This window comes from Chenopodium quinoa, unplaced genomic scaffold (assembly GCF_001683475.1).
Source record: "Chenopodium quinoa cultivar QQ74 unplaced genomic scaffold, ASM168347v1, whole genome shotgun sequence".
Classification (NCBI taxonomy): domain Eukaryota; kingdom Viridiplantae; phylum Streptophyta; class Magnoliopsida; order Caryophyllales; family Amaranthaceae; genus Chenopodium; species Chenopodium quinoa.
This window is the reverse complement of record NW_018745286.1, coordinates 2,950,508-2,962,067: the sequence shown is the minus strand read 5'-3', so window position 1 is coordinate 2,962,067 and position 11,560 is coordinate 2,950,508. Positions and strand designations below refer to the sequence as shown.

The 11,560-nt window shown below is 37.9% G+C and overlaps 2 protein-coding genes across 2 annotated transcripts; one reads left to right on the top strand and one right to left on the bottom strand.

The window, feature by feature from the left end:
- Positions 1–394: 394 nt before the first annotated feature.
- Positions 395–1,867, bottom strand: LOC110712042. Its single transcript, XM_021890466.1, has one exon. It carries the CDS (start codon positions 1,865–1,867, stop codon positions 395–397), a length of 1,473 nt encoding a protein of 490 aa, XP_021746158.1.
- A 1,821-nt stretch (positions 1,868–3,688) lies between these two features.
- Positions 3,689–6,605, top strand: LOC110712041. The gene is made up of 2 exons (XM_021890465.1): positions 3,689–4,024; positions 6,576–6,605. Exons 1-2 carry the CDS (start codon positions 3,689–3,691, stop codon positions 6,603–6,605), a joined length of 366 nt encoding a protein of 121 aa, XP_021746157.1.
- Positions 6,606–11,560: the final 4,955 nt, after the last annotated feature.

Sequence of the window (11,560 nt, the reverse complement as noted above, 5' to 3'; positions counted from 1 at the left end):
GTGCCCTGTTGATCTCAATATCTCCAAGCTTCACTGGAATTGAATAGCTACCTGGATCTCCTAATTTCTTAGGGAGAGTGTTCTGCAAAATAGCACTGCACTCTGCATTCAAAGCAACTGTAGTATTCTCTTCTAATTTCCTCTTATTAGATAGCACATCTTTCAAAAAATTTGCATAAGAAGGCATTTCAGATATGGCATCTAGAAATGGAATATTAATATGAAGCTTTTTAAGTACATCGAGGAACTTACTGAACTTTTTCTCAAGTTTAGCTTGTGCTAACCTTTGAGGAAAAGGAACCTTAGGCACATATGGAGCAAGTGGCTTTGGTGGTGCTTCCCTTGATGCTTCCTCGACCCTAACATCTTCTACTTTCTTCTCACTTGCACCTACTTATTCAATGACCTCCCTTGATGGCTCCTTAGTAGGAGGATCTTCCAACTGCTTTCCACTCCTCAGGGTGATGACATTTATTTTGCCTTTTTGAGATTGTTCAGTCTGGCCCGGGAAGGTTCCTGGAGTCTTTAGGGCTTGGCTAAATTGGTTGGCCAATTGGCTTATCTGATTCTCCATAAGTTTACCCTGAGCCTGCAACTGTTGGATAGAGCTATTTTGATGTTGGATGGCACTGTTTGTTGCGGTTATAAAGCTCTCTAATGTCACCTCTAGGCTTGATTTCTGAGGTTGTTGTTGCATTGGTTGGTGGGCATTGGGTGTTTTCTGTTGGAAACCAGGTGGTGGTTGGTTGTAGGTGTTGGGTGGAGGTGGTGGTGGAGGGTTTTGTTGTGCTTGGGAATTTTTGTATGAGAAGTTAGGATGATGTTTCCATCCTTCATTGTAGGTGTTGGAATAAGGGTCATAAGGTCTCTTTGGGTTAGAGGAGTAGAAACCATTGGCTTGCTCGATTGACATCTCTTCCGTATTCTGCGAAATCTGTGGGCAATCTGGAGCAACATGACCCTGCACATTACATAACTGACACAACTCCTGTGGGGTGTTAGAAGTTCCTACTTGGAACTTATCAAACCTGCTTGTTAGTGCCTGCACAGAACTAGTTAGCATAGTTAAAGCATCAACATCAAGTTTACCTCCCTTTTTCACAGTGTTTCGGCCTCCAGGATGATAGTTATCATTAGCCGCCATCTTCTCTATGAGCTCCCTAGCTTCAGTGGGGTTCTTTGTCAAGAGAGAACCTCCTGACGCAGCATCTATGTAAATACGGAACTCATGAGTCATGCCATTGTAAAAGGTTTGCATCAAAATCCAATCTGGAATGCCATGGTGAGGGCATTGTCTCTGCAATCTTTTAAATCTCATCCAAGCCTCATAGAGAGACTCATCATCTGACTGCTTAAAAGTTTGTAGCTCATTCCTCAATCTTGCAGTCTTCTCATTCCCTAAAAACTTCACTAGGAAGGCCTTCACTAACTTGTCCCATGTATCGAACGAGCCAGTGCCTTCATCTCTTAACCACTCCTTTGCCCTGTCTCGAAGTGAGAAGGGGAAAAGGCGTAGTCTGATTGCATCATCTGTAACACCATTCAACTTCATAATGTCACATTTCTCCAAAAAGCTATCTATATGGCTTACGGGGCAATCGTGTGGTAGCCCTGTGAATGAATTATTGGAGATGAACTGTATGAACTGTGGCTTGAGCTCGAAGTGCTGAGCCGTGACTGGTGGTCTTATGATGGTTGAAAGGACTCCGGTAGTCATATCAGGAATACCGTACTCCAAGAGGGATTTAGTTGGTTGGTCTACCATGTTTCTCCTGCTTCTGTTACTTGTTCTCCTTCTTCTTATAGTTGCCTCAATCTCAGAATCAAATGGTTCAAGATCTTCTGAACCTGAGCTACATGTGGGCATGCACAAGAAAAACTAGAGAAAGGTATCAAAAACACAAGGGAAAATAGCCGAAGCAACGAAATAAACTTAGTAAAGATGAATCACAAATAATTCTAATGAAACCGTTAGTCCCCGGCAACGGCGCCAAAATTTGGTAGGCGTGTCGCGTACCTATCAAAAATAACCTAACAGATCAATACTAATGTAGACTGGCAAGTAAGGGTCGGATCCCAATAGACTAAAGTTCAGAAACAATTAATTAGACTCGAATCTTTACTAAGCAAAAATCAAGTATAATCGATAACTAAGGGTCTAAAATATAGGAAAAATTCGAAAATAAACTAATTAAGATGATTAAATCAAGCAATTAAAAACATCCAAGATCTAGCTTCACCACAACTATTATCGATGTAATTGAAATTCTACCTTAACATACGATTTCAATTGAACGGGGAAAAGTAAACCCTAATAATTACCAAGGATCTCTCTCGAGTATCAATGGTTTCCCTAACATACAATCAATCCTATTCTCATGGTATCATGCATATTAGAGACATTAAACACATTACTCTCACTTCCCAATTATCAAACCCAACTACTCTCGTGTTGAGAATCAAACCCTAAATTGATTTACTCAAATCCGTTTATACCCAACTCTCGCTGTGATAAAAACAATGGAATAATCGCAATACTATAGTTACGTCTAACATAGCATTGGCATAATCACAATCAATTTAGCAATTCAATTGTTAAAGTTGTTAAAGAATTTAAAGATTTAATTCATACATCAATAATAATAGGGCTACACTAGATCTTGAATTAAAGAAACAAAAACAATAATAAATAATGAAAACATAATTAAATAACAAAGGGTGAAAAATAAATACCAAATCTTGAATAAAATTGAAAGTAGAAGGCTTGAATCTTGAATCTTGAATTACAAAAACTTAGAAAATAATAATGGAGAACTAGATCTTAAGGAGAGAATAGAAAAATAAAATAAGGCTTAATTAATAATCAAGAAAAACAAGGCTAAAAAGTATTTATATGAGCCTAAAAAGATAAGAAAAACGGCTAAGCCTTGACGCACAAGAATCCCAGGAGGCAGGGACGTGCCCCTTGCTAGGCACGGACATGCCTCTGGGCGTAGCAAAATTCATCTAGCTTCTGTCTTCCAGGCACGGACGTGCCTGACTGTTGGGCACGGACGTGCCTGCTTCTTTCTCTAGGCATGGGCGTGTCTCCTTGTTAAGCACGGGCATGCCTGCTTCTTTACCTAGGCACGGACGTGCCTCTTCTGCTAGGCACGGACGTGCCCAGGGTCTTCCTTTGGCGCAGCTTCAAACACAGAGGCACGGACGTGCCTAATGGGGAGGCACGGCCGTGCCTACCTCTAAAACGCCATTTTCTTGACTTTTCTTCAATCTCCAAACTCCATGGGCTTTGACTTACTTCTTGGATCTATAATTCATCCAAATTAGCTCCATTATTCCTGAAAATCATCAAAAACAACAAAACTACCCATAAAAGCATCGGATTATCCAAACTAGAGCAAAATACGCCAAAACGGACTCAAATACTCAACTAAACTAGCAAAACTAACTAAGAACAAGTCAAATAATATACACAAAACACAACATATCAGATTTCATTGAGGATATGGTGAGTAAGGTGAGATTGATTCAGTCAAGAATTAAAGCAGCACAAGATAGGCAAAAAAGTTATGCCGACTTGAAGAGAAGAAATGATGAGTTTAATGTTGGGGATAAGGTCTTTCTAAAGGTCTCACCAACAAAAGGCGTGATGTAATTTGGCAAGAAAGGGAAACTAAGTGCTAAGTATATGGGGCCATATGAGATTCTACAACGTGTGGGAAAAGTGGCTTATAAGTTGGCTTTGCCGATGGAGTTCGAGAAAATGCATGATATATTCCACATTTCCCAATTGAAGAAGTATGTGCCTAGTGAAACCCATGTGTTGCAACCAGAGACGATTCAACTAGATGAATCATTGACATATGAAGAAAGACCAGTGAAAATCCTAGATCACAAAGTGCCAAGTACTAGGAATAAAGATGTGAAGATAGTGAAGGTCCTTTGGTCTAACCATGAGTACAAAGAGGCTACTTGGGAGGCCGAAGAAGAGATGAGAAAGAAATACCCCGAGTTATTTGATGAGGTGAGTTACGAGGGCGTAACTCTTTCCTTTTAAGAGGGGTAGAAATTGATGAGTGACATTTATGTCACTCGTAGGGGTAGTATTTAGGTCTTTTTCCTCTTTGTTTTTCTTAGGTTTTCACCTCATTGTCCTCTTATGGCTTCTTTTTGTGTTGATGAAAAGTAATGCTTATTTTGATAATCTTTATGCATTATTTTATCATCCCCATGCTCTCGTGAACTTTGGTATCTTCTGCAGGTTCCGTGACGGTCCTATGCACGGTGGGAGGCCCCTTGGCCAAGCATGGAAGCCATGGACAAAGGCAAGAGGAGCAAAAGGGAAGGAGAGGAAGCAAGAAAAGGAAGTGCAAGAGGAGGTGTGGCCGAACCTCTGGAAGGTCCGGTCGAACCTTGGTGTGGTCAAACTTTTCAAAAGTTCGACCGAACCTCCAGGGTGCAGTGAAGGCAGTGTCAAACCTGTTTTCAGCAATTTTGCAGGAGAGGTCGAACCTCAAAAGTTCGACCAAACAAGGATCAGGGAGGTTCGACCGAACCTACACAGGGTTCGACCGAACCTACCCTGAGTCCGACCGAACTTACCCAGAGTTCGGTCGGACCTTTTCCCGATCTCAGCCAATTTTGTACGGACTATTTAAGGTCCTTTTGTGATCGTTTAAAAGGACGGGAGAAGCAGGACAGTAGCCTAGTTTTCAGAAACCTCCCTTAGTTTGAAACATTCCTTAGGATTAATTTAGCTTAGTTTTCATCAAATCAAATCATTGTATTAGTGAAATTCAAGAATTATTCTCAAAGTTTGGCAATTTGTATTCAACATTTGAAGCTTCAATTAGTAATTTCTCCAACCTTCTTCCTTTTAATTTCAGATTTTATTTGGTATTTGCATGTTATTTAAATCTTCCTAGTTCTTGGTAATTTGTTATTGGATGATAGTTATTTCAATTGTTAACCACTTTTCCCCAATTATTGAAGTATTTAGAACCCTAATTCTTGATTGCATGTTGATAAACATGAGTTGTGAGTAGTCTTCTTGCTAGGGGTTGGGTGAAGCTCGACCTTTTGGGTTAACTATGCAAATGTGGGAGAAGCATTGATGTTTGAATTGCAATTAAATTGATTATATGAGATTGCTTGTTAGTTCCTCATGATAGGTTTAGCTACCCTTGACTAAGGAGCTTGATAGTATGATATGCCTAATTTGACATGGAAGTGTAAATTGAGTACGTCATTACTTATTGTAATTTGATTATGTATCGTCTATTGCTAAACTAATGAGGAATCTAAGTTTAGTAGTGTGAGTTGTTTTCTAATTGCATGAGGTTGATTTTACATATAGTCCTTGCTATATCTTGTCTATTTTACTCCCCGTTTACCTATTTGCCTTGGTTGAGTGGATCTCATTCCCTAGTATCTTTAATTCATTGATTTAGAACCATAGTTTGTTTGTCTTCTTGACGAACCCCAATTCATCAATTGACTTCGAGTTAGCTTAAGTGTAAAGATCTTTGGCAATCATATCCCGTTCCTTGTGGACCGAACTCTTACTTGTCATTATGCTTGGTTTGTAAGGTGTTTGTTAATAAATGTGTTTGATTGAGTGTGGAATGTACGACCATTCTAACGCCCATCAGAAATGCAGTGTGATTTCGCATTTTTACCCCATTTATGCTATTTATTGACTTAAGTTTGCATGATTTTGCTTATTATTGGAAAGTATTGTTGTGTTTGCATGCTAATAAAGTACTTAAACTTTAGCCAAGTATGAGTTCATCGAGTATGAGCTCAGTTTGTTAGATATATATGATTGAGAAACAAGCAATTTACAGCAATACAAAAACGTAATACTTTTGAGAAATTATGGATTTTGGGTTAAGTTTCGGGGACGAAACTTCTTTTAAGAGGGGTAGATTGTAATCCCCCATATTTTTCTTAATAAATAATAATTATATATTTTCATGTATACGAATATTTTATAATAATTTTATACTTATATAAATATTTTGGAAAGAATTGACAAAATAAAAACGATAACATATATTTTAATAGCAATATTGCTTCACTACTATTTAAAAAAAAAAAAAAAAACCAAGAAACCCTAAGCCCATACCCTCATTTTAAATAAGTAAACTTCTTAATTCTTCTCTCAAAACCCTCATATAAACCCATCTACTACTTCCTCTACTCCCTTTTCCCTTGCTTCCCCTTCTCCATTCACGATACACACACACACACACACACACACACACACACACACACACACACACACACACACACAAAGAGAGAGCTTCTCCTTCTGCGCTGCTGCTGCCCCGTACACCGTCGCCGCTCCACCACCGGCGACCCTTCACTGCTACCCTAAACCGCTGCCCAACCGGTTTCTTCCACTTCCCCTTCTCTTCTATCTTTCTCTTTTCTTGTTTAATTTCTTTAAAGCTTTGATATTTATATGAATTTTTCAATGATTAATAATTATTATGGTTTGATTATGTTATGAGTTATAAAAGATTGCAAATTTATGAATTATACTTTATTTTATTTATGGAATATAATTTCAGATTTGGTTTATGCGAGAATTGAAGGTTTAAATGTTGATTTTTCATGATTTTTAGGGTTTAAAAATGTGTTGCTAAAGTGATTCAATTTAAGCATGATTTTGTTGTGATTTTGCTATGAATATGATGATGTTTAATTCAACAGCAAGTTCTAAATTTTTTGTAATTAATTTCTGAATTTCGTTCGTAATTTCTCTTAATCACGTTTTAATCACGTCTTGACTCTGACTCGTCTGATTTTTGCAAAAAAAAAAATAATGTTTTTCGTGTGTAAACGACGCTCTAATCAAAACTCACTACCTTTAGTAGTGAGCACCACCTTCTCGTGGCCAAATTCAGCCTCTAAATATGATTTTTGGGCAGTTTTAGATTTTTAACGAAGGATTGATGTTATAAATAAATTTTCAGATCATAATCCTACTTTAAAGTTGCTGAAATTTTATGCTATAAGCTATATTTTCATGATTTTAACATACAAACTTGTAATTGAACTTTGAATTATTAACTTTAAGTATTGTGAGCAATTTAAAGGCATTATTATTTCAATAGTTTAAGGGGTTCTAAAGTAGTTTGATATTGCTGTAAAATTGTATTGCTTGGGTATTAATTGAACTATTGTTGTTTTGTTTTAGAGAGGACTCCGTAGAAGGTGACTTCTAATCTTAAGGTGGCCAACCAATTCGTGTACTCAAGGTACGTATAAGAATACGAGGAATCTTGATTTTAGGAGCATGTTTAGGGACTTGGAAAAACCTAGAATCATGCTAGGGAGCTTGTGGATTGGTTGAAATTGTTTGGTAATGAGTTGATTGATGATAAATGTGATGATTGGTTTTTATTTATGTACGAGAAATTTGCATTGATTTTCCTTATGAGCATTTTTTTATGCAATAATTTGCAAAGTGAGCTTAGAGGCAAAGATACAAGGATATATGGAATGAATTATTTTGCTTACTTGTTCATTTATATTGAAATGGAATGAGTAAAGGAAGAATTAAAGTCTTATAAGACGAGGTTAAGAATTTGAGGTGCCTTATGCACTTAACACTAGTAGAAAAAATGAAATAGGCACCCCCCTTTAGCACCGGTTCTTGAAAACCGGTGCCAAAAAAATGGGCGGGATTGAAAAATTGAGAGTTGGCACCGGTTCGAACTAAAATCGGTGCCAACTCCTGTAATTGGCACCGGTTCAAACCGGTGCGAATTAAAAAGACAAAAAAACAAAAAAAAATATTGGATTCGCACCGGTTAACCGGTGTCCATTTAGTTTTATAAATCCTTATAACCTAAGCTACCCCTCTTTCTCTCTCATCCGCCTTTAGTTTTCTATCTCCTCCTTCTCTTTCTGTTCTTCTCTTATCTCTGTTCTTTCTCTTATTCGCACTCTCTTCTCTTTTTTTTTCTTTTAATCTTCTCTCTCATCTTTTCTGTTCGTTCATCAACGACAACAACACAACAATTTCTGGGTTTCTGGGTTCGAATTTTTCTTGAATTATAACGCCGTCTTCAATTATAACTACCATGCAAGGTATTTTCTTGAATTTTTTCTCGGTTTTTTCTTGGTTTCTTAGTTTCTTGAATTTTTATTGTTTTTCCTGTGTTTAAATTTCTGGGTTTGAATTTTTTCGATTTTTTCGGGTTTTTCTAGGTTCGAATTCCTGGTTTTTTTTTTGTTTTTTCTCGGTTTTTTCTTCGTTCTTAGTTTCTTGAATTTTTTTGGTTTTTCTGTGTTTAAATTTCTGGGTTTCTGCGTTCGACTTTTTTCGATTTTTTTGGGTTTGCTAGGTTCGAATTCCATAGTTTTTTTTTTGTTTTTTCTGTGTTTCTTAGTTTCTTGAATTTTTTTGGTTTTTTCTGTGTTTAAATTTCTGGGTTTTTGGGTTCGAATTTTTTCGATTTTTTTGGGTTTTTCCTAGGTTCGAATTCCTGGTTTTTTTTTTGTTTTTTCTCGGTTTCTTAGTTTCTTGAATTTTTTTGTTTTTTTCTGTGTTTAAATTTCAGGGATTCTGGGTTCGAATTTTTTTCGATTTTTTTTGGGTTTTCTAGGTTCGAATTCCTTGGTTTTTTCTGGGTTTTTTGTTTGTAGTTTTTTGTTGGTTTTTTAATTTAATTTTTTCTGATTTTTGCTGTTTTAATTTAATTGATGCAGATAGTATTACAACTGCAGCGATTTCTCATAGACGAAGGATTCAAGATTCAAGGATTTTTGTGTGTTGTTGTTCATTGTTACGTTTTTTTTTTTTATAAATTGTAAAATAACAATTTATTTGATATATATATTCATGTATATTACGATTTTGGTGTTCATTGGTGATTAATGCTGATACGATTCTGGTTTTTTTTTTTTTTGAGGGAAACAATTTTGGTGTATGTTTCTGCTGATTTTGAAGTGTAAAATATTGCAAATTTTTTTTATTTTTAAGGGCAGAATAGGCACCGGTTAATCGGTGCCAATTGTAATTAAAACCAAAAAATAAAAAAGCGCGGCAATCAAAATCAAGTAGTTAGCACCGGTTAACCGGTGCTAAATGGTTTAGTTGATAGATTTGGCACCCCTCAAATCCCCAACGGTTCAAAACCGGTGCCAAAGGGGGGGTTTGAACCGGTGCCTTTTTACCTTTTTCGTCTAGTGTAAGGTGTTTATACACCGAGGTAGCTAAAGGATTCATTAATAAATACTGTTTGTCACTAATAAATTAAGAATTAAATTGGAAACTTGAATGGTTTGAATGATTGATGTATGATTGGTTGTGTTGTTTTGCATTTGAGTCATCACCAAGTTTAAATTGGTAAATCACGTTAAGTGCAAGAAGGATGAGCAATAAAACTCTGGATTTGTGCACATCTAGAGTAATGACAAACAGGGGTTGGGTTCACGGGGTATTAGCCGTGTACTTTTCAGAGGCCGTCTGATCTACGAGTCTCTTGTTTTCAAATACTTTTAAAATTATAATGAGTTAGATGAGATCTCATACTAGCTATGGTCACGGAGTCGCGCCCGTCTGCCATTGGATGTTTATTAATGTCTTCCGAAAGGAGGCATAGGGTTTTCTTTTATTAATGTTCTGAAATGGGGCATAGGGGGACAACCCGGTCAATTGCTTAATCCAATCAAATTAATGAAATGAGCAATGCTATTTAGGGAAAACTTAGTAATGATTAACAATTGAGTCATGTGTTCGAGTCAATGATTATATTATGAGTGTACAGAATGCTTGTTAGTAACATGCTAGGGCTCTTTACTATATTTCGTAGCTTGTATGTACTCAGCGTTGCTGATTGCGTGCTTTTGTATGTTTCTTCTTGGTCATGGCCTTCGCCCTTCAATGACCCTGTAATAATCCAATTCTTACACTTGTAAAATTGGGGAGCATATTAATCACCGGTTTTTACACAAACTGAACTTGCATCAAGGTGATGGGATTTTGAGTGGAGCGTTGGTTAATCTCTTAGCTTATTTCATTTCACAAATTGATTTTATTTTGACACTAATTCTATTTACTTTCCATTTTATTGGGTTTTGAATAAGGGTCGTTATGGTTCCAACTTGTAAGACTAAGTTTGGTTTTGATTATTAGTTTTGAAACTTAATTCTTTTAACTAAGTTAGTTTTCCGCTGCTGATTTCTGAAACTAGCCTTAACGTTTGAACACGTGGCGGTAACACGTCAGTAATTCTCTTACAGGTTATTACAGGTTATTAAAAGTATTTACAGGTTATTACAGGTGATTACAGGTTTTAAAGAGAGAATTACTAGGGTGTTACAAATGTCCTCATGGTAATAGCAATATTTATCTTTGTTCTGATTGTTGACGGAACTCTTCATGGCAACCGGTTTCTCAATTGAGATCCGATTCTTGATTTCCTTGAGGATGGCATAGCTATCTTTGTTAAACTCATACTTGGGGGAGTATGGTTTGAATTCCTTCTTCTTCTTCTAGGACGGCTGTTCGGAGAAGTCAGCCACCCAGACTTCTTTCCTTTTTCTATCTTCTTTATTGGCCGACTGCTTTGGCCGACTCTCTTTTTTGTCGGACTTCTTGTGGTCCGACTGATTTCCAACATTGCAGAGATCGATCGCCTGAATGTAGGCGTCCGCCTCCATCATTGCTTCTTGGAGGGTGGTCACCTCTTTCTGACGAGGTCGAATTTGAAGTTCGACCCGTCCTTCAGACCTTTGAAAAAGTCCGTGTAAGCTACTTCATCAAGTAGTCCCTATATCTGAATTCTCATTAGATTGAACCTCTTGATGTAGGAGCGCAGCCCTTCCTTCACTCCCTGCTGTATGGCCCCCAAGTCAAGGGTGGTCTTTTTAGCAGGGATGTTCATTGAAAAGTTTGAAGTGAACAGGTAGGCGAGGGTCTTGAAATTATTAATGCACTTGGTCGGCAAGTTGCCGAACCACTGCTTGGCGATGCCCTTCAATGTGGCTGGGAAACACTTACACCATGTGGCGTCATCCAACCCTTGGAGGTACATAAGGTTGGTGTACGCCATCAAATGGTCTTCAAGGTTGGCAGTGCCGTCATAGGCCCCTAACAACGCATTCTTTACTTTGGCCGGCTGGGCGTCCTCTGTTATTTCCTTGGAGAAGGCAGATGGTTGTTCTCCTAGCTTGAGCAGCCGAAGCTGCCAGTCCAAGGGCTGGACATTCCTTGCCGCCTGTCCTCCAAAGGGAGTAGGCTGCAAGAAATATTGAGATTGCGGAACGTATGGCTGGGGAGGCACATACGGTACCGCATGATGCTTTTGGGAACCAGAACGAGAGGAGGTGCCGCCCATCTGGCTCTCATAGTTTGATTTTGAATATCTCATGGAGGTATTAAGTAGACTGTCTTGAAAATCAGACGTGGAGGCCGACTCTGACAATCGGTCATTCTTCTTCTGCTCGAGCAGCATTCGAGCATCGGAGTATGTTTTCTTTGACCCGTCCGGCTGAACATGATGGAAGGGCTTCCTCTTCCCTGGTGAGGGGAAGCGGTACTTAG